Genomic DNA, 21,756 nt, shown 5'->3' with positions numbered 1-21,756 from the left:
TTGTAGGAAGAGGGCCTAGTAGTGGTCATCTTTCCATCACCTTCTGAAGGCCTCGATCTAGTTCGAGGCTTCCATTCAAAGTTTCCCCCAGGTCTTCGAGAAACATCTGCCTCCTCTCTTCATAGTGCTGCGACAAGTGTCCCGCTTCTCCACTGCCACATCTTCCTCCCCGGTAGCAGGGGAGCTCCCTCTCTGTGCCAGGCTCCCACCAGACGCTTGCCCTGCTTAGGTAAATGACCCTCAACTCAGGAAACTGGGTCGAGACAGCAGGCAAAAGTCCTGTTATGACCCTCCTCTAATGGGAAGAGAAAAATTCAGCCCTTGGAGTTTATCAGCCGTATTAAAATTAAGAAAAAGGCTGAAGTTATTTTATTTTTGGTTACCTTAGATATTAAAAATATGCATAATCATAACAGAACAAAAAAGCTTCTACTTTTGTCACAGTTAGTAACAGCCGATGTCAACACTTACCCCAAATGAAATATAGGCTCCCAGGACAGATCCTGCAATGGTAGCGAATCCACTAGTCATTACAGAATGCAATTCAGATTTTGTGAGATTCATTATATACGGACGAATTAGCAGTGGAGACTCTGTCTATGCAGAACATATAACAAGAGGAGGCATTTCAGAACCTGACATCAACACAACAGTTTGTCGAAAGTGCATTGCTCTCTCAGAAAAGACAGGAATTGCTTATGATAGAAACACAGCATAATGGAATCTGGCATAATACAGGGGTAAGTCTGCAAGGTTTGCTCCCAGCTTCCTGTCACCCTGTGACCCTGATGTTGACCCAGTCAGAAATCTCAGGATCAGCTTAGAAGGTAATTAAATGGAAAACAGAAATTTCACCAGTGAACAGAAGGAAAAGAAGACCTGAAACCTTTACTGAAAGTGAGTTGGAGCTTCTATCAGAGAAGGGACAACATTTTTGGAGCAGGAGGCAAAAAGGCTGTAAACTATGCTGCTCGAGCACTTTGGAAGGAAGTGACACTGATAATAAGTGGAACCTTTGTGATCCCCAGATACCCATGCAGCTTAGGAAAAAAGTTCAATGATTTGACAAGGGAAGCAAGGGTATGTGCTACAGCAGTTATGTAACAAGTCTAATTTGTGTCACAGAAACATAGAGAAAAGTATGCACTGCATGCCACAAGTATTCCTGCACTACCCTATGGGATGTCACAGTGAAAATTATCCCTTCATGTGTATTATATATGTAGTTATTATTGTGTAGAGATCTCTAAAGGAGCATAAAAGGGAACATGTGCAGTAACCTTATTTATCTGAAACTCTTAGTGATTCATTTTATATCCATAGGCGCTGCAAGAAGAAAATCACTGGAAGAGGGCGCGGGGGATGAGATACCAGGAATCTCAACATTGGGCATCACCACAAGAAGTTTGCCCACATTGTAATTCACACACTCATTTGCACTCAACAGCCCAGAAAAATTCACTCTATATACAGGCTAATATAGATAGTTTAGATGAAGAGTGGACACTAGGTGATGGACAATGTACAGGAAAGACAGAAGTGATAGGAGAAGTGGGCAATGATGCTCCTGGGCAGAATCTAAGGAAAAGACACCCCCGGCAGAAGGTCTTTCAGACGACGATCGCGGCAGTCCTGCCACAAAAAGAGAGCTTCGAGCAGAGTATAAACCTCATAAGACACTGCAAAGCCTCTCTGAAAATGTGCAGCAGCTACCAGCGACGGCAGCAGTCCAATGCCATCTAATGTAGCAATTATCAGAGAGAACTACTTTAAAATGCAGAGCATCCTGGCAGCTCCAGGAACCTCTGCATACACCCGCAGGACACAGAGGCCTCCTGACACATAACTCCAGGTATAATGAGGAATGTGGGGAGATTTTCCTGCGTCTGCGCCCAGGCGGACTGGACCGTCTAGGCACAGTGAATATCAGAAAATCAGACAAATTAGAGTGCAAGCCTGAAAAGGAACCCACCCAATTTTCTTCCCATAGAAGAGAGTCCGAGAATCCTGTCATTTGCACCAGAGGGAGGGGTTGCCGCCCTCTGGAAGCACTTGTCACTTGTCCCATTAACAGGATTAAACTTAAATTTTTGGGGAATTAAAATTTTAAATAAAAAGTTTAATCCTCTTAAGGGGTCTGCAGGGGGTGGAACGGCATGGGTTGTTGGTATGAAGCGAGAGGTAGCAGGAGGGAGCAGGGAGGGAGAAAAGGAGCTCCTATAAGTGCCCTCGAGCTCGGCCTTTGGTACTTCAAGGGGAGCTTCAATGGTGGATCAAGGATCATGGTGGGGGGGGGGGGGGGGGTGGGTGGAATCCAGTTGCAGTGGGTGGTGTGAACAGAAGGGGGGAAATCATGGGTGTTCAGGATTCAGAAGAGGGCAGAGGGGAAAGTTCTATTACTGAGAGCACAGTTGAATATTTATTTTAAATAACATAGGCTTCAACAAATTCCCTATCATCACAGGCACCCTCTGCCCGCTGTGACCAACCGAACTCTACGAACCAGAACTCTGAGGGATACTCTACCCCGAAGTGCCAAAAGTTGTATTAAAAGTGCAAAAGAACTTGAAGTCAGTTCCTAGAAAATGGCTAGGAAAGTGGCTTCTCGTGCTCCGATGAGAGGGGATACCCCATCAGAATTCAAAGCCAGGTCAACAGTCATAGTGTGGAAATTGGTCACTGGAGGAGAGGCAGCAGCAATTGGAAGAGGCACAAACAAGATGCAGCTACGGACATGAGGAGAGGGGAGTCTAACCGGGTCTCTCATCCCTGGTATGCCAGGCGGTGGTCCAAAGTTAGGGCACCAGAAGAGGTTGGTCATAAGCTTTGTGCCTGGTCCCCTTTAGGATCTGATGATCTGAGTCAGGCAGGCAGCAATGCCAGGAGGGAGGCCCTCTCTGGCCTATGGCAAAAACTGTATTTCCAACACCATTTCTAGGTACAAGGCCCTGCCAGGGGGTAGCTTGCACTAGGAGCACAGAGTACGGGGGGAGTAATGATAATAACCTGAATTGGAAATACAGGCAGGTTCAGGTCATTGCAGGTGGAGCATAAATCAGGTGGGCATTGTCTGCCTGGTGCCCAGGTGGAAGGGGAAGGAAAATTGGCCCTGCAATATTTAAATCTGGAAGGTTACCAATCTTAACTCTATTAATCTTATCCATCTGAGTAGTACTCACCTGTCCCACAAATATGTTGCCTGCTGCCACCATTGATTCTGTGGGAGATGTTTTCATGCTAATTTGCATTAGCCAGCCAACCTAAATGTTGGAAAACAGTCTAAAGTTAACATGGAATATTGTTACAAAGAAATTTAAATATAGTGATTTTTTTTAAAATTTGTTTTGCACATTTTTGGAAATCAAAGTATAGGTTCAAAATTGCTAGGTACCACCAAGGTTGTAAAGAATAAAAAGATAAAGTAAGGCAGTATCTAGTAACTAGGTGGCACCAAGATCGGGTTTGAAGGTTGTAGGAGGACAGAAAGTGGGAGGGAGGAAAATAAAAGATTTGAGGTCCGAAGAAAGAAAATTAAGAGCTGGCAGCTGTGGATAAGTCTTGATCCCAACAGAAATGGAATGTAAGGAAGAGGAAGGGTGTGTTGGGCAGTGTATTTGGAGCTTAGAGGGAATAAGAGAGGAAAGTATAGAGGAGCACTGATCAAATAGTAGGAGACATGTAGGAAAATAGTAGCACACTTGTCGCCGCAACTCTAACAAGAGTATCAGTTCCCAGGTGCAAAGGAGAGGAAAAACGGATGAAGAATTGTGCCACCAGGTTACCACTCCCTTCCCAATTCCGAGGGATTTACTGGGAATCCTTGAGGTGGGGTGGAGTGCTTGCGCCTGAAGCAGGCAGAAGCATAAGTCAGTCATGCAAATGAGGTGGGAAGGACTTAACAATGCCTTCCAACTCATTTGCCTATAGGTACAACAGGCGGGCACCTATTAGCAAGTGTGTCTTGAAGAAGCAGGCAATAAGCCTTGAGCCCAGCCCCAGATTGTAAGATCTGAGCAGGATCTGGATACCACCATCCAGAAGTTAAGATGCGGGCTAGAGCGGGAAACCTTTTTGGTGCTGTTTTTGGGAAACAGCCAGGTCCCTGCAACCAGTGGCCATTTCCATAGCTGCAAGCCGAACAGGCCTCAACAGCAGCTTAACTTACACCCCAATTCTGAGCGTAGGCCGCTACCAAGTTAAAGCACATGGGATCCCGGACTTTATTAATAGCCACATAGTGTACAAAGCAAGGAAGTTATACTAAACCTTTATAAAACACTGGTTAGGCTGCACCTGGAATATTGTGTCCAATTATGGGCACCACACTTTAGGAAGGATGTCAAGGCCTTAGAGAGGGTGCAGAAGAGATTTATTAGAATGGTACCAGGGATGAGGGACTTCAGTTATGTGGAGAGACTGGAGAAGCTGGGGTCGTTCTCCTTAGAACAGAGAAGGTTAAGGGGAGATTTGATAGAGGTGTTCAAAGTCATGAACAGTTTTGATAGAGTAAATAAGGAGAAACCGTTACCAGTGGCAGAAGGGTCGGTAACCAGAGGACATAGATTTCAGGTGATCGGCAAAAGAACCAGAAGCGACACGCGGAAACATTTTTTTTACGCAGCGAGTTGTTATGAACTGGAATCACTGCCTGAAAGGGTGGTGAAACCAGATTCAATAGTAACTTTCAAAAGGGAATTGGATAAATACTTGAAGGGATAAAATTTACAGGGCTATAGGGAAAGAGCAGGGAAATGGGACTAATTGGATAGCTCTTTCAAAGAGCTGGCACAGGCATGATGGGCTGAATAGCCTCCTGTATTGTACAATGATACTATGAAGGTGGGGGCCAGCACCTGAGGAGCGGCAGGCAAGTATTCTTTTGAAAACCCCATCTATGGTTCTCCCTATGTTCAGACTATGGTAAGCACCCTGTCCATCAGCCCACAGCTAATGCTAAAGGTTTTAGTGCATTTTCCATCTGACCAACAGAGGGCAAGTAACAAAACTTTAAAATAATTGAAAAGTGTGTTCACTTACATACCTTCATAATGAGCCACTGTAAAAATCCAAGATAATATACTATGGAAATTGCTGTGCTGAAAAAAACCACTATTGGTAGGACCTAGTGATAAAATAAAGGGAATCAGAATGTTAGCATTTATTTTGTTACATCACCATCTCTTTTTAGGCATCACATGAGTGCAAGGTGCATTTTTAAACTGACCTTAAAAGCAAAAAAGTGATTTGTATATGCTGTACCAAATAGAAATACTGAACCGGCATCTGTATAATTCAAAAAAGCCTGTAATGTAATAATTAAAGCGCAAATGTTAGTTCATAAGAATATGAATAGTCAAACCATAATAATGAGTCACATATCTAATATGTATGTCACCACAAAACAAATGTTTAAAAGAACACCATCTTCATCAAGAAATGTTTGGCAAACCTTAACTGTTTGTTTACAAATGCATGATGCAGTGATGTAAATCAACAACAACTTGCATTTATATAGTGCCTTTAATGTAGAAAAATGTCTCAAGCACAGAGGCAATCAAAAAAATGGACGCTGAGCCAAAGATGGAATATTAGGAGAGGTGAACAAAAACTTGGTCAAGAAGGTGGGTTTTAAGGAGGGTCTTAAAGAGGAGAGGGAGGTGGAGGGCAAAGAGATTTAGGGAAGGAATTCCAGAGAGTGTGGCCGAAGCAGCTGAAGGCATAGTCGCCAATGGTGGGGTAAAGGAGGGGGGAATGCATTAGAGGATGGAGTCAGAGAAACAGATTTTGGGGAGGGTTTGTAGGAGGTTACGAACATACGAATTAAGAGCAGAAGTAGGCCATTCAGCCCCTCGAGCCTGCTCTGCCATTTGATAAGATCATGGCTGATCTGATTGCGACCTCAACCCTACTTTCCCATCTACCTACTATAACCTTTGACTCCCTTGTTAATCAGGAATCTATCTAACTCAACCTTAAAAATATTCAATGACTCTGCCTCCATCACGCTCTGGGGAAGGGAGTTCCACAGAATCACGACCCTCAGAGAGAGAAAAATTCTCCTCATCTCCATCTTAAATGGGAGACCCCTTATTTTTAAACTGTGGCCCCTAGTTCTAGTCTCTCCCACAAGGGGAAACATCCTTTCAGCATCTACCCCTTCTAGTCCCCTCAGGATCTTATATGTTTCAATAAGATCACCTCTCATTCTTCTAAACTTCAGTGTATACAGACCCAACATATTCAACTTTTTCCTCATAAGATAACCCCCTCATCCTAGGAATCAGTCGAGTGAACCTTCTCTGAACTACCTCTAAAGCAATTATGTCCTTTCTTAAATAAGGAGACCAAAACTGCACACCGTATTCTAGATGTGGTCCCACCAATGCCCTGTACAACTGTAGCAAAGCATCTGTACTTTTATATTCCATTCCCCTTGCAATAAATGACAACATTCCATTTACCTTCCTAATCACCTGCTGTACCTGCATACTAAGAGGTAAGGAGGGGCAAGGCCATAATGGAATTTAAACCAAAGGATGAGAATTTTTAATTTGAGCCATTGGGGACTGGGAGCCAATGCAAGTCAGCAAGACAGTGGTGATGAATAAAAAGGTCTTGGTGTAGGATAGGATACAGGCAACAATGTTTTGGATGAGCTGATGTTTATGGAAAGTGAAGGCTGGGAGGCTATTTAGGAGATTTTTGGAATAGTCGAGTCTGGAGATGACAAAGGTATGGATGAGAGTTTCAACAGCAGGTAGCCTGAAGTAGGGGTGGAGGCAGACAATGTTATGAAGGTGTAACTAGGCAGTTTTTGTGATGGAGAGAATATGGGGTCAGAAGTTCAACTCGGTCAAATAGGATGCTGAGGTCAGTCTGGTTCAGCCTGAGGCAATGGATAGGGTAGAGTTTGTGCTATTGGTGGAGTGGAGGAAAGACAATGGCTTTAGCTGGAAGAAAATGTGACTCATTCTAGGCTAAGTGTCTGACAACAGAGAGGCAGTGGAGAAGTCAAGAGAGTAGAAGAGAGGTACAGCTGGGTTTCATCAGCATACATGTGGAAGCTAACCCATGTCTGCGGATGATGGCGCCAAGGACAGCATGTAGATGAAGAAGCAGAGAGAGCCAAGGATAGATTCTTAGGGATTCCAGAGGTAACAGTGCAATGGCGAGAAGACAAGCTCTGGCAACAATCGTATAAGAGTGGAACCAAGCAAGGGCAGTCACACTGAGCTGGATAACCGAGGAGAGGTATTGGAGGATGGTGTGGTAGACTGTGTCAAAGGCTGCAGAGAGATCAAAGAGGACGAGTAGCAAGAATCCTCAGTCACAGAGGATGCTATTTGTGACTTTGATTAGGATCATTTTGATGCTGTGGCAGGGATAGAAACCTGATTGGAGAGATTCAAATGTAGTTGCAGAAAAGATGGGCGCGGATTTGGGAAGCGACATGTTTAAGGACTTGAGAGGAAAGGGAGATTGGAGATGGGGTGGCAATTTGCAAGAACAGAGGGGTTGAGGGTGAGTGTTTTGAGGAAGGGACGATGACAGTGGTTTTGAAAGCAAGACTGTCAGACCCTGAGGTGAGGGAACCATTTACAATGTCAGCTAGCCTGGGAGCCAGGAAGGGACGTTGTATGGTCAACAGTTTAGTGGGAATGGGGTCAAGGGAACTGGATGTGGCGCTCATGGAAGAGATGAGCCCGGAGAGGACATGACGGAAGATACGGAGAGATATAGGTTCAGGGAGGGCACGGGGGACCCAAGGTAGATTTGGCTTGATGGGCAAGAAGAAGAGGGGAAAATAGCATAGTCAGCCAAGGGAATGATCTCAATCTTAGTAACAAAGAAGTCCATGAGGGGAGAGTGGAAGGGAGTTTAAGTGGTTGGTGGTGGAGAACAGAAGACAGGAGTTATCTTTGCTCTCCAGGATGATAGTGCTTGATGTGGTCCAACCAGACCTGGTGTTGGACAGCTAAATCAGTTGTATGCCAAACACACTCAAGCCTGCGCCCCTTGAACTTGAGGGAGCAAAGATGGGGGTCATTCTAGGGGGAATGATCAGGATGGGAAAGAACAGAAGTTTTACTAGGGGCAAGGGCAACAAAGGTGAAGGCGGGGTTGAACAAATCAACTGCTGCAGAAATATCATGGCGAATGGAAGGCCAAAGGCTAGGCAGTTAGTAATTTGAAAGTGCAGTTGTAAGTGACTTAGGGGAGAGTTTTTTCCAGGGGTGGATGCAGAAGGAAGTGGGATATTGGGATATGGGTGGTGAAGGATACACGGAAGTGGTCGGAAGTTGGCTTTTCAGTGATTGAGACGATGGGAGTAGAGAGGCCATGGGAGATGGCAAGGTTGAGGTGATGGCCATAATTATGGGTAGGAGAGTTTACATGGAGGGAGAGGTTTAGGGAGGACAGGAGGGCAATGAATTTAATGAAGAGAGGGAAGGAGCGATCAGATGAAAATTGAAGTCACTGAGAAGAAAAGTTGTTCAGTGCAGAGGCTGAGGGAGGATATCTCAGGGAGAAACTTGAGGTGGGGCTTGAGGGAACATGGTCAAGAATGAGGATTTTAAAGGAGAATTGAGAGTAGAACACGGTAAGGTGCTCGAAGGAGAAGAAGGTACCAGAGAAGAAGGGGGAGAGACTACAGTGTGACTTAGTGATAAGGGTCACACTGTTACCTCGGCAGTTTGCGCAAGGCAGGTGGGGTAGCTAGGGGCTAGATGTTGCCGCCCGTGAGCCAAGTTTCAATCAAAGCCACAATGTCAATACAATAAGATCGTGGATGGCATGGACCTTGTTGGCAAGTGATCGGACATTGTGGAGGGTAATGCTGAGAGATTGTTGATCTGCTGGCAGAGTCAGGGGGGCAGTGTTAAGTGAGGTGCACAGAATGGGAAGGTGATTGGCAGGCTTGGTCCCCAGTGGAATGTAGGCAGGAAGATTGGTGAAAGAGCAGATGGGTCAGTTGGGGTTGCCACTCATAAGGAGGCAACACCCATACCTCAACAGGCTCTTCAGAGCATACCAAGAGAGGCACAGATGGTAGCTGCGGGCTTATTCAAGGGGCATTCAAGCCTGGGACTGCATGAAAGTAGGAAAGCAGAGGAATCGTGATGGGTTGGAGTGGGGAGTGGGGGCAATATGAGGTCTTTAGAAGATCAGTAAACAAGTGCAAAGCTAGATTTTCTACTCAGGTGAAAACCTTTCTTGGCCATCGGATCGCTCGCCCAGTGCATCCTTTCTTCATGCTGGTTTCCCAGCATTGAGATGAGGAAGCAGCATTAACTATTTTGAGACCCTTAAAGTGATCATACTATACAAATATATAGGATATAATTTTCCAATCTGCCTGTGATTTTCTAATATGTATAAATGGCAGTTTGATTCTTCACTGTTTGGTGTAATCATCAAACTGAGGCTGTAGCGCTGGAACGTACTGTACCTAAACCAGGCTGGGACCAAGGTCTTAGCGGAAAGAATAAATAGGACAGCAGAAAGGACTTTAAAGGGGGAAGAGAGTTCATGTGGATATAATAGTAACCTAAGAAAATGGAGGGATGAGAGCAAAGGACAAAGTACAAAAATAGATAAAGATAACAAATACTCATGGAACAGAAATGGTTATAGAAGGTAACAATTAAATATCTGTTAAAAATAAAGGAGTAATGAAAAATAAGAGCATATTAAATTGCCTGTATATCAATGTATAAGAGCATCAGCAACAAAATGGGGGAATTGGAGGTATTAACTAGAAGTAATACACGCAACAGGGGTAACGGAAAAAGATGCACACAGGACAGAATTGGCAGTTAAATATTGCAGGCTATAATAAGAACATAAGAAATAGGAGCAGGAGAAAGCCATACGACCCCCATATGAGCCTACTCCACCATTCAATAAGGTCATGGTTGATCTTCTACCTCAACCCCACTTTCCTGCCCTATCAACATATCCCTTGATTCCCTTAGTGTTCAAAAATCTATCGATCTCAGTCTTGAATATACTTAACAACTGAGCATAAACAGCCCTCTGGGGTAGAGAATTCCAAGGATTCACAACCCTCTGAGTGAAGAAATTTTTCCTCATCTCGGTCCTAAATGGCCGACCTCTTATCTTGAGACTATGACCTCTAGTTCTAGACTCTCCAGCCAAGGAAAACAGCCTCTCAGCATCTACCCTGTTAAGCCCTCGCAGAATTTTATACATTTCAATGAGATCACCTCTCGTTCTTCTAAACTCCAGAGAATATAGGCCCACTCTACTCTTATCTCTCCTCATAGGACAACCCTCTCTTCCCAGGAATCAATCTAGTGAACCTTTGTTGCACCCCCTCTAAGGCAAGCATACCCGTCCTTAGGTAAGGAGACCAAAATTGTACACAGTACTCCAGGTGTGGTCTCACCAGAGGTCTATATGATTACAGCAAGACCTCCTTACTCATATACTCTAAACCCCTTGCAATAAAGGCTAATATGCTATTTGCCTTCCTAATTGCTTGCTGCACCAGCATGTTAACTTTGTGATTCGTGTACAAGGACATCCAAATCCTTCTGAATACCAATTTTTCTTAGTCTCCCACCTTTTAAAAAAAATATTCTGCTTTTCTATTCCTCCTACCAAAGTGGATAATTTCACACTTCCCCACATTATACTCCATCTGCAACCTTCTTGCCCATTCATTTAACCTGTCTATATCCCTTTGCAGACTCTTTGCGTCCTCCTCAGATTACTGTCCAACCCAGCTTTGTATCGTCAGCAAACTTGGATACATTCCTTCATCTAAGTCATTAATATAGATTGTAAACAGCTGAGATCCAAGCACTAAACCTTGCAGCACCCAACTAGTTACAACCTGCCAACCCGAAAATGACAGGTTTATTCCTACTGTTTTCTCTTTTTTTAATTCGTTCATGGGATGTGGGCGTCGCTGGCAAGGCCAGCATTTATTGCCCATCCCTAATTGCCCTTGAGAAGGTGGTGGTGAGCCACCTTCTTGAACCGCTGCAGTCCACGTGGTGAAGGTACTCCCACGGTGCTGTTAGGAAGGGAGTTCCAGGATTTTGACCCAGCGACGATGAAGGAACGGTGATATATTTCCCAGTCGGGATGGTGTGTGACTTGGAGGGGAACGTGCAAGTGGTGTTGTTCCCATGTGCCTGCTGCCCTTATCCTTCTAGATGGTAGAGGTTGCAGGTTTGGGAGGTGCTGTCGAAGAAGCCTTGATGAGTTGCTGCAGTGCATCCTGTAGATGGTACACACTGCAACCATGGTGCGCTGGTGGTGAAGGGAGTGAAAGTTTAGGGTGGTGGATGGGGTGCCAATCAAGTGGGTTGCTTTGTCCTGAATGGTGTCGAGCTTCTTGAGTGTTGATGGAGCTGCACTCATCCAGGCAAGTGGAGAGTATTCCATCACACTCCTGACGTGCCTTGTAGATGGTGGGAAGGCTTTGGGGAGTCAGGAGGTGAGTCACTCGCCGCAGAATACCCAGCCTCTGACCTGCTGTTGTAGCCACAGTGTTTATGTGGCTGGTCCAGTTAAGTTTCTGGTTAATGGTAACCCCCAGGATGTTGATGGTGGGGGATTCAGCAATGGTAATGCAGTTGAATGTCAAGGGGAGGTGGTTAGACTCTCTCTTGTTGGAGATGGTCATTGCCTGGCACTTGTCTGGCGCAAATGTTACTTGCTGCTTATCAGCCCAAGCCTGGATGTTGTCCAGAACTTGCTGCATGCGGGCACGGACTGCTTCATTTTCTGAGGGGCTGCGAATGGTACTGAACACTGTGCAATCATCAGTGAAAATCCCCATTTCTGACCTTATGATAGAGGGAAGGCCATTGATGAAGCAGCTGAAGATGGTTGGGCCTGGGACACTGCCCTGAGGAACTCCTGCAGCAATGTCCTGGGGCTGAGATGATTGGCTTCCAACAACCACGACCATCTTTCTTTGTGCAAGGTATGACTCCAGCCACTGGAGAGTTTTCCCCCTGATTCCCATTGACTTCAATTTTACTAAGGCTCCTTGATGCCACACTCAGTCAAATGCTGCTGTTAACCAATCCTCAATTCATGCTAATATATTACCCGCAATCCCGTGAGGCCTAATCTTATGTAACACCTTATCAATTGTCTTTTGAAAATCCAAATATATAACATCCACTGGTTCCCCCTTATCTATCCTGGTAGTTACACCCTCAAAAAACTCCAATAGATTTGTAAAACATGATTTCCCTTTCATAAAACCATGTTGATTCTGCCTAAGCATATTATGATTTAAGTGCCCTGTTACTACATCCTTAATAATAGATTCTAGCATTTTCCTACTACTGATGTCAGGCTGACTGGCCTATATTTCCCTATTTTCTTTGTCCCTCCTTTCTTGAATTAAGGTTTTCTCCCTCTATCAATTTCTTGGTTATCCTTTGCTGATTTTTATAACCCTCCCAATCCTAAGTCTTACTACTCTTTTTGGCAACATTGTAAGCCTCTTCTTTTAATCTAATACTATACTTAACTTCTCTAGTCAGCCACAGTTGGATCACTTTTCCCATGGAGTTTTTATTCCTTAAGCGAATGTGTATTCATTGAGAATTATGAATTATTTTTTTTAATGTTCACCATTGCTTATCTACCATCATATCTTTTAATCTAATTTCTCAATCTACCTTAGCCAACTCGCCCCTCATACTTAAGTAATTGGCTTTGTTTAAATTTAAGACCCTAGCTTCGGACTTAACTACATCACTCTCAAATTCAATATGAAATCCTATCATATTATAATCACTCCACCCCTTAACTACAAGGTTACTAATTACACAATACTAGATCTAAAACAGCCTGTTCCCTAGTTGGTTCCTCGACATATTGGGGGTTAAATTGGTTAACCCCCGAAACTGGGCGTGGGCATCGCAGTGCTCGATTAATCTCCGCCCGGTTGTTCCAATGCAGGCAGCACGTCAGATTTGTGCTGCCTCCTGACTTACCTGATTGTAGCGCAGCATTCAGGCCTGGCTGCGATGTTCTCACCAGCTTCGTACTTTGCACCAGCAGGGGGGGCCCAAATATCACATGATTTGCTTGCACCTCTTAAAGGCAGCCTACATCTCTTATTTGCAAAAAAATAAAATAAGGGTCCACATGGAGTCTGAACAGAGTTCAGACATCACTCATGTTTACAAACTGTTGAGTTATGTTAAAACATTGAACAAAGGTTGCGCTCTACTAAATCCCACATCCTCCAATCTGCACACCAGACCGCACCAATCTGCCGATATGAGTTTGTACCAGGCCTGCGAGAGAGCGTGCACCAAGGTTCTCTGTTGATGCACTAGAGACCTTGGTGCAAGAGTTGAGACAGAAGGAGGGGCATCCTATATCCGCAGGAGGGCAAGAGGCGTTCCACACATATGCTCAAGAGGCAGTAGGGGATGTAGTCAATGCCAGGCGCATAGCACTACGATGCAATGCAGGAAGCAGTGGTCAAGGTGAGTAAGATCAACTGTCAAGTGGCATCTCCTACCAACTGCACCACTAGCTGCACTACACCCCCCATCACCCACCTACTGACAAACTCTTTCAATCAGTACTCAACTCTTCCAATCAGATGCTTTCTCTCGCCATCACACATTACTACTGTTGCAAGCTGCACACCCACAACTCACAGGTCACACACACTGGCAGCTATTCAACCATAACAGGCACATCACCCAGTCATCCTGCAGGACACTCACCGACACACATCCCGCTCTCTTGGAGGGGAAGGTAGCGCATAACAAGAGGCAGCAAGTGGCAGTGGCATTTAGTCCTTCGAGCCTGTTCCGCCATTCATGGTTGGTCTATGACCTAACTCCATATATCCGCTTTAGCCCCATATCCCTTAATACCTTTGGTTAGCAAAAATCTATCAATCTCAGATTTAAAATTAACAATTGAGCTAGCATCAACTGCTGCTTGCAGAATAGCACTCCAAACTTCTACCACCCTTTGCATGCAGAAGCGTTTCCTAACTTCACTCCTGCAAGTCCTGGCTCTAATTTTTAGGCTATGTCCCCTAGTATTCAAGTATAAGAGATCTCCAAAAACAGGTACAAATGCATCAGCAACTAACCTGTAAATCCTGCATGGTCCCTTTAAATAGCACTGGTGGGGGGTCCTCCAGGCTGTCCAGGACATGTTCAGCTGGTCATGGTTAAGACAATGCATTGGCAGGAGCGTTGAGTGCCAAAATGGTGTCTATCACTTTAAATCAACGTTGCACATTGATCTAACGCATATTCTCCCTACTTTACATGATGCCGGCATTAGCTTTCTGCGCCTGCACAAACCCCTTTACCAAGATGGCGACCGGCACATGTCACGCTAGAAGCGTGCGGCGCATTCTGGACGCCATTTTGGGACCTTGGGAGGCTGCATAGGTGCTAGACGGGCAAATTTCTAGCCCATTGTTCTAGAAAACTGTCTCAAATACATTCCATGAACTTGTCCTCCAAACTACTTTTGCCAATTTGGCTTGCCCAGTCTATATGAAGATTAAAGTCCACCTAAAGTATTGCATTACCCTTGTTACATGCTCCTCTAATTTCCTGATTTATACTTTGTCTAACATTATAAATATTGTTAGGGGGCCTTTGAACTACTCCCACCAATGTTTCCAGCCCCTTTATTTGTTAGCTCCACCCATGAGCCAAGATCCTTTCTCACTAACTGCCTTTATTTCATCCTTTATTATCAGGGCCACCTCACCACTACCCCCCTTCCTTTTCCATTTTGTCTGTCTTTTCTAAAAGTCAAATACCCTGGAATATTTAGTTCCCAACCTTGGACACCCTGCAACCACATCTCGGTAACAACTACTAGATCAAAACCATTCATCTCTATTTGTGCTATTAATTCATCTATCTTGTTACGAATGCTTCGTGTATTCAGATATAGCGACTTTAATTTTAACTTTTTACTAATTTTCCCTGATGTGACCTTAGTCACTAATGTCCTATTACCTTTGTTAAACTCTGTCCCTTCCTGGCACACTCTGCTTGTTTTTACCCAAATCGCTACTGTGCTCCACAGCCTTGACTTTTCTCTTTAGACTTAAAAATTTACCCTACCTGAACCCTCCCCTCCTCTTATTAGTTTAAAGCCCTATCTACTGCCCTAATTATTCGATTCGCCAGGACACTGGCCCCGGCCCAGTTTAAGTGGAGCCTGTCCCAACGGAACAGGTCCCTCTTTCCCCAGTATTGGTGCCAGTGCCCCGTGAAATGAAACCCCTGCTTCCAACTCCGCTCTTTCAGCCATGCAATTAACCATCTAATCTGTTTGTCCCTATGCCAATTTGCACGTGGCTCAGGTAGTAATCCAGAGATTACCACCTTTGAGGTTCTGCTTTTTAATTTGGAACCTAGCTCCTCAAACTCCCTCAGCAGAACCTCATTCCTTGTTCTACCTATGTCGTTGGCCCCCACGTGGGACCACGACAACTGGATCCTCCCCCTCCTGCTCCAAGTTCTTCTCTAGCCACAAGGAGATGTCATTAATCCTGGCACCAGGCAGACAACACAGCCTTCGGGACTCCCGGTCGCACTGCAGAGAACAGTACCTATCCCCGTCTATACTATTTCCTAACACTACCACATTCCTTTTCACTCACCCCACCTGAATGGCCTCCAGTACCATGGTGCCGTGGTCAATTTGCACATCCTCCCTGCAGTGTTTGTTCTCATCCACACAGGTAGCAAGTAACTCGCACCTATTGGACAAGGGCAAAGGCTGAGACTCCACCACCACTGCATCTGGGGTCTCCTTAACTGCCTGACTCAGTCACATCTTACATAATGTATTTAGGAATGATAGGGATCGAGCAAGGGGTGGTGGGTTAGCTGTTTTAATCAGAAATAACAATAACTGTAGCAAGAAAGGACATAACTAACAAAGAGATAGAAACAGAATTCCAGAATCCATATGGATTGAGATTAAGGATAGGAAGGGATGAGTCACACTACAGACAACCATAAAGTGGAAAGAAAGTGGAGGGGGAAAATCTATAAAATTATTTTTTTTTTAAATCATAATTATGGAGGGTTTCAACTGGGAAATCTGCATGGCAACTGTTAAATTTAAATCAGGCTCCCAATTGCACAGTGGGAGCCTGATTTAAATATGTTAATGAAGTGTCCTGCCGATACAAAATCCGCCGTAAAAACAGCAACGCGGCAGGTTGGGGACGCGTTCCCCATTTTTAACCCCCTTCGGGGGTGGGGGGTGGTTAATATCAAGGCCGTGGTGTCAAAATTTGAAGATGATACTAAATTGGGGTGTATTGTTAATAATGTGGGAGGTTGCACCAAAACACAGGAAGACATATAAAAGGCTTGCAGATGGGCACATAAATGGTAAATGAAATTCAATGTAGCAAAGTGTGTGGTGGTTCATTTTGGTAGAAGTAATAAGGAGGCCACTTATCCCTTGGAAGGCAAGTAATTTCACGGGGTAGAGGAGCAGAGAGATCTGGGAATACAGATACTTTAATTGCTAAAAGTAGCAATACAAATTGATAAGGCCCTAACGGTTACAAAGTACTAAGGTTCATTTCTAGAGGAGTAGAATACAGAAGCAGGGAGGTAACGTTTAAGTTATATAGAACCTTGATTAGAGCACGTTTGGAGTACTGTGTGCAGTTCTGATCTCCATACTACAAAAAGGATATTGAAGCATTGGAGGAAGTGTAGAAAGGATTTACAAGGAATGTAACTATCAGGAAAGACAGAGTAGGCTGGGACATTTTTCTCTGGAAAGGAAAAGACTAATGGGCGGTCTTCTTGGTCTCCTGATAGAGGTCTTTACAATTACGACGGGGTTCAACAGAGTGGTTGTGGACAAATTGTTTCCATCACTGGGTGAGTCCAGAACAAGGGGGTATTAATAAAAGACAGCCACTAACAAATCAAATATAAAATTTAGGAAAAATTTCTTTACAGAATGGTGAAAACGTGGAATGTGCTGCCACATGGAGTGATTGAAGCACATAGCATTGGTACATTTATGAGGCTTGATGCATACATGAGGGAGAAGGAAATAGAGAGATATGAGGGCAGGGTGGGAAAAAATAATTAGTGTATGAGGAGGCACCTGTGGAGCAGAAACACCGGCACAGACCAGATGGGTGGAGTGGCCTGTTTCTCTGCTGTAGATTCTATGGGGTAGAAATTAGTCCAGGCCCAAACTTGACGCTGCGGGGGCCTCATCTGCATATTCGGGGCGAGCTGCCAGCGCTGATCACTCCTCCACAGGCAGTTCGCCCCACAGGAGAAACCAATTTTGGGCTGTCTGCCTCGCCGGCAGCACGCTATAAGTAAGTTCCGGGAGGGGGGGTTGGAGCGGGTTATGGGAGGGGGCAGGAGCAAGAGCAAGCATTCCTGCTCCTCCTGGCTCCATAGGAAGGCGTTTTTGGAAAAAGAAAATTTCAAAAATTTACCTTTGGTTGGTGGCCACAGGGGCCTACCCCACTCATGAGGTGACCAATTTGTTAAAGGGGTCCTTTAACAGGCGTTAGGCCCCTGATTTATGTATTCAAGGGGCCTAACACCTGTTTTAGGCGTCCACCCGGGATGCCTAAAAGATGGGTCCCACAAACTGGCACTGGAACCAACCTCTGCGCAGATTAGTGCAGGCATTCCCACTGCTAAATTCTTATGCTTTGCGCCCGAAAAACAGTCACAATGCACACCAATTTCTACCCCTACGTGTGTAACTGTCTGAGTGCTTTAAAAAACTCGAGTATACTTTCTGCTCGCTCTATGTGTGCCAGGCCGGAGTATCAGAAAATCAAAAGAAGCTACAGCCTACAAATTGGGCTGCATAACACCTGTTTTTCAGGCGCTGCATGGCCTACTGCAGTCCCAAAATGGCAGGCAGGAAGTGCACTGACCGTCATATTGGGTAAGTACAAGCAAGAGGCATCCTTTACCCATGCCTGAAGAAGGCAGTAGCCCTATTGCTTATGGAAACAATGGGCCTAAATGCCTGTTTGAGGTTCCCTCTCCAAAACCGGACTGCCCTGAGACAGCCAGCGCCATCGCATGCTGCACTCAGGGAAACCAGCCCTAGGGACTGCCTGAAACAAAGAAGGTACTTATCTAATGTAGAGCAGGGAGGAGCAGGAGTTCTCCTCACACTCCCACAATAAAGGACTCGATCGCTTCTCCCGACCCACCCCCTATCATTGCCACTCCCGACCCCCGATCTCCCAGCCCCGACCACCCATCTATCCAACTCCAACCCATGATCGCAGATCCCTCAGTCTCCTTTCCCGATCTCCGATCTCCCTACCCTTCAGCCCCGGTCCCCATACCCCAATTTCTCCATTCCCACCACCACCCCCCCCCCCCCCCCCAAGTCTCCCTCCACTGGCCCCCGCGACTCCAGGACCCCGACCCGATCCCCAGCTCCGACCCGTCCAGTGGCTCTGAACCTTGGGTCAGGTCTACAGCCCTGTGTTGTCTCACCCCAAGCTCCCCGAACCGACCCACTTACCTGAGGACTGCTGCGGTGCTAGCAGTTGCCCGATTTTTCTCCAGTCTTTGCGGACTGAACGTTGCGCCGCATCTGCTCTATTACAATGAGGTCTGAGGCCCAATATCTCAGGAGCCTCGGACCCACTATTCTGGCACAGGTTATTTATCCCTTCGCCAGCTGAACACCCAAAATTGGACACTCCCGAATTTCTAGGCATATGTGCCATAAAACCAGTGTTTGTGTGCTGCCCGGTATTCTCCAGCAGGACAACATTAGGGGGCAAGAGATCAAAAGCAATGTAAACAGGTGGCGGGCCTCGTAACTCGGGATTTTCCATTAGATTGCATCTATATTGCAACATCATTGCTGCCAGGAGAAATCACTTCCTCGTCTTGTGTGCCTTTTTGGTTTCCTTTTGTTGCATATAAATGCATCTTCTTTACTTTTCGGTTTAATTTAGCCTTTTCCCCCCACTGTGATTTGAAACAGCTCCACTGGTAGGATGGCATTCTTTTCAGAATTCCTCTTGCCCTCAGGAAGTTAGATACATATCTCTGATGAATACCCTGATATATACTATTATCCATGTAGGCTGGTCCATGGACCTCTCTGGAGCTCCTTGAGGAATTGTGCCTTCGCCACCTATGCTTGATAACACAGGTCCACCTGCAGTTGGGATTGTGCCCATGAAGTACCATCTTGTACCAACAAAAAAGTAATTTTGTGGGACTGGAAGTTCAAGGAGCACATGCACAGTGACAGACATATGTACAACCTGCATGTCAACCGGGTGTCAAATAAGTGACTGTATCATGCAGCTAGGTTATTTCACAATGAGTTGAGATGTTACTTCCTTGGATTTCAATTTTATGTTGCACCTTAAAAGTGTGCCCTCCTGAACTATGGGTAAGCATGAGACACAAAGAACAAGCTGTAAGGCTGTATGAGGGCTTGGCATGGGTGAAGAGTGCAAGTGAAACAAGCAACACTTTTAGCCATCCACGAGATACATGGTACTTTTGGATGTGAAACACCACCTAGTCGCAGTGTACAGAAGAAAATCAGGCAGGGAGGATCACACACTCTTAACAAAGCCTACTCAATTTTCATTCAATTGGAAGTAAAATTGGACAAGGTCCATCATGGGCATGCGATCCTTCCCACCACTGCACCTAGGGGTGCGGATGGATGAAAAGAGGAGTCTGATGGGCAGAAACCTGAGGGGGAAGTCACACCTGATAATCTGAAAGGAGATAAGGGCAGTTTGAGTCCCATTCTCCTGGGTCACACTCCTCCACAAACATTTAGCCCTTGCCCCCAACCAATACTGCCAATCCCAGCAACCCTGTTAGTACTATCCAACTATTGCACACCCACCCCACCCCCAGCCCTTAAACGTCCTTTCCTGTCCTGCTGGACCCCAGAAACTCCCCTCCTCAGAACTTTCTCCTTCATTCACAGATCCCCGTGACCCTCTCTCAGTATTCAGGAACCCCAAGACCATCTTTTCAATGTTCCAGAACCTTGTACTCCACCAAATGCTCCCAGACCTTGGGATCCTGTCTCCTAGTGTCCCTGTCTCCTAGTGTCCCTGATTCAAGAACTACCCCCAGTGTTTCCAAATCCTGGAACCCTCTCCCAGGGATCCCAGATCCAAAGGCCTGTCCTAGTGCTCCTGGAGCCCCTCTCTGCAAAGCTCTCAGAGTCTGGGAACCCCTTTTGTAACAATATTCTGCTAGACCTTGAGATCCCATCCAGTACTGCTAGACCTGGGGCCTTCTCCCAGTGCTTCCAAATTCCATAACCACCAAAAGAGCTGATAAATGGGTGGCCATGATAATACTATTTGGCAAAACACCTCTGTTCTTATAAAACCTCCAACTAACTTTAAGCAACGCCACTGGATATCGGTTAGCATACATAATAAGAACATAAGAAATAGGAGCAGGAGTAGGTCATATAGCCCCTCAAGCTTGCTCCTCCATTCAATAAGATCATGGCTGATCTTCTACCTCAAATCCACTTTCCCGCCCGATCCCTATATCCCTTAGTTGATTCCCTTAGTGTCCAAAAATCTATCAATCTCAGTTTTGAATATACTCAACAACTGAGCATCCACAGCTTCAGGGGTAGATACACTACTTATATTCACATTTTAATATACAATTCCATATATTTCACATTATTTTATTTTAACTTCTGTTTCTTCTATTCATAAACCTAAAATTATATAAAATCTTCCAATATGCCACAATTTCATGTAATTTTTTTCAATCACATTCACTTCAATTTAGAATCATAAAATCATCCAGCACAGGAGGCCATTTGGCTCATCGTGTCTGGGCTGGCTCTCAAAGAGCTACCAATTAGTCCCACTCCCCCTCTTTTTCCCCCATAGCCCTGCAATTTTTTTCTTTTCAAGTATATATCCAATTCCCTTTTAAAAGTTATTATTGAATCTGCTTCCTCCACCCTTTCAAGCAATGCATTCCAGATCATAACAACTCGCTAAGTAAAAAAAAATTATCCTGATCTCCCCTCTGGCTTTTTTACCAATTATCTTAAATCTATATCCTCTGTTATCGACCTTTCTGCCAGTGGAAACTGTTTCTCTCTATCTACCCTATCAAAACCTCTCATAATTTTGAAATCCTCTATTAAATCTCCCCTTAACCTTCTTTGCTTTAAGGAGCACAATCCCAGCTTCTCTAGTCTCTCGACATAACTGAATTCCCTCACCCCTGGATCAAAAGGCTGGAGTCATACCTAGCACAAAGGAAGATGGTAGTGGTTGTTGGAGCCCAATCATCTCAGCCCCAGGACATTGCTGCAGGAGTTCCTCAAGTCAGTGTCCTAGGCCCAACCATCTTCAGCTGCTTCATCAATGACCTTCCCTCCATCATAAGGTCAGAAATGGGGATGTTCGCTGATGATTGCACAGTGTTCAGTACCATTCGCAACCCCTCAGATAATGAAGCAGTCCAAGCCCGCATGCAGCAAGACCTGGACAACATCCAGGCTTGGGCTGATAAGTGGCAAGTAACATTCGCGCCAGACAAGTGCTAGGCAATGGCCATCTCCAACAAGAGAGAGTCTAACCACCTCCCCTTACATTCAATGGCATTACCATTGCCAAATCCCCCACCATCAACATCCTGGGGGTCACCATTGACCAGAAACGTAACTGGACCAGCCATATAAATACTGTGGCTACAAGAGCAGGTCAGAGGCTGGGTATTC

General features: G+C 45.2%; 1 protein-coding gene across 1 annotated transcript in view; it reads right to left on the bottom strand.

Annotated features, from left to right (window-relative positions):
• Window positions 1–21,756, bottom strand: part of LOC137320640 (solute carrier family 28 member 3-like) — a 111,650-nt gene that overhangs the window by 37,397 nt on the left and 52,497 nt on the right. The window contains exons 8-11 of the mRNA XM_067982321.1: window positions 5,225–5,302; window positions 5,042–5,122; window positions 3,180–3,260; window positions 472–597 (exon numbers count right to left, since the gene is read on the bottom strand). Coding sequence (XP_067838422.1) covers window positions 472–597; window positions 3,180–3,260; window positions 5,042–5,122; window positions 5,225–5,302 — 366 coding nt within the window. The remainder of the gene's footprint in view (window positions 1–471; window positions 598–3,179; window positions 3,261–5,041; window positions 5,123–5,224; window positions 5,303–21,756) is intronic.

Source organism: Heptranchias perlo, chromosome 4, assembly GCF_035084215.1.
Source record: "Heptranchias perlo isolate sHepPer1 chromosome 4, sHepPer1.hap1, whole genome shotgun sequence".
Taxonomy (NCBI): Eukaryota; Metazoa; Chordata; class Chondrichthyes; order Hexanchiformes; family Hexanchidae; genus Heptranchias; species Heptranchias perlo.
Note: the sequence above shows the minus strand (reverse complement) of the source record. Positions and strands in the feature narration are given on the sequence as shown.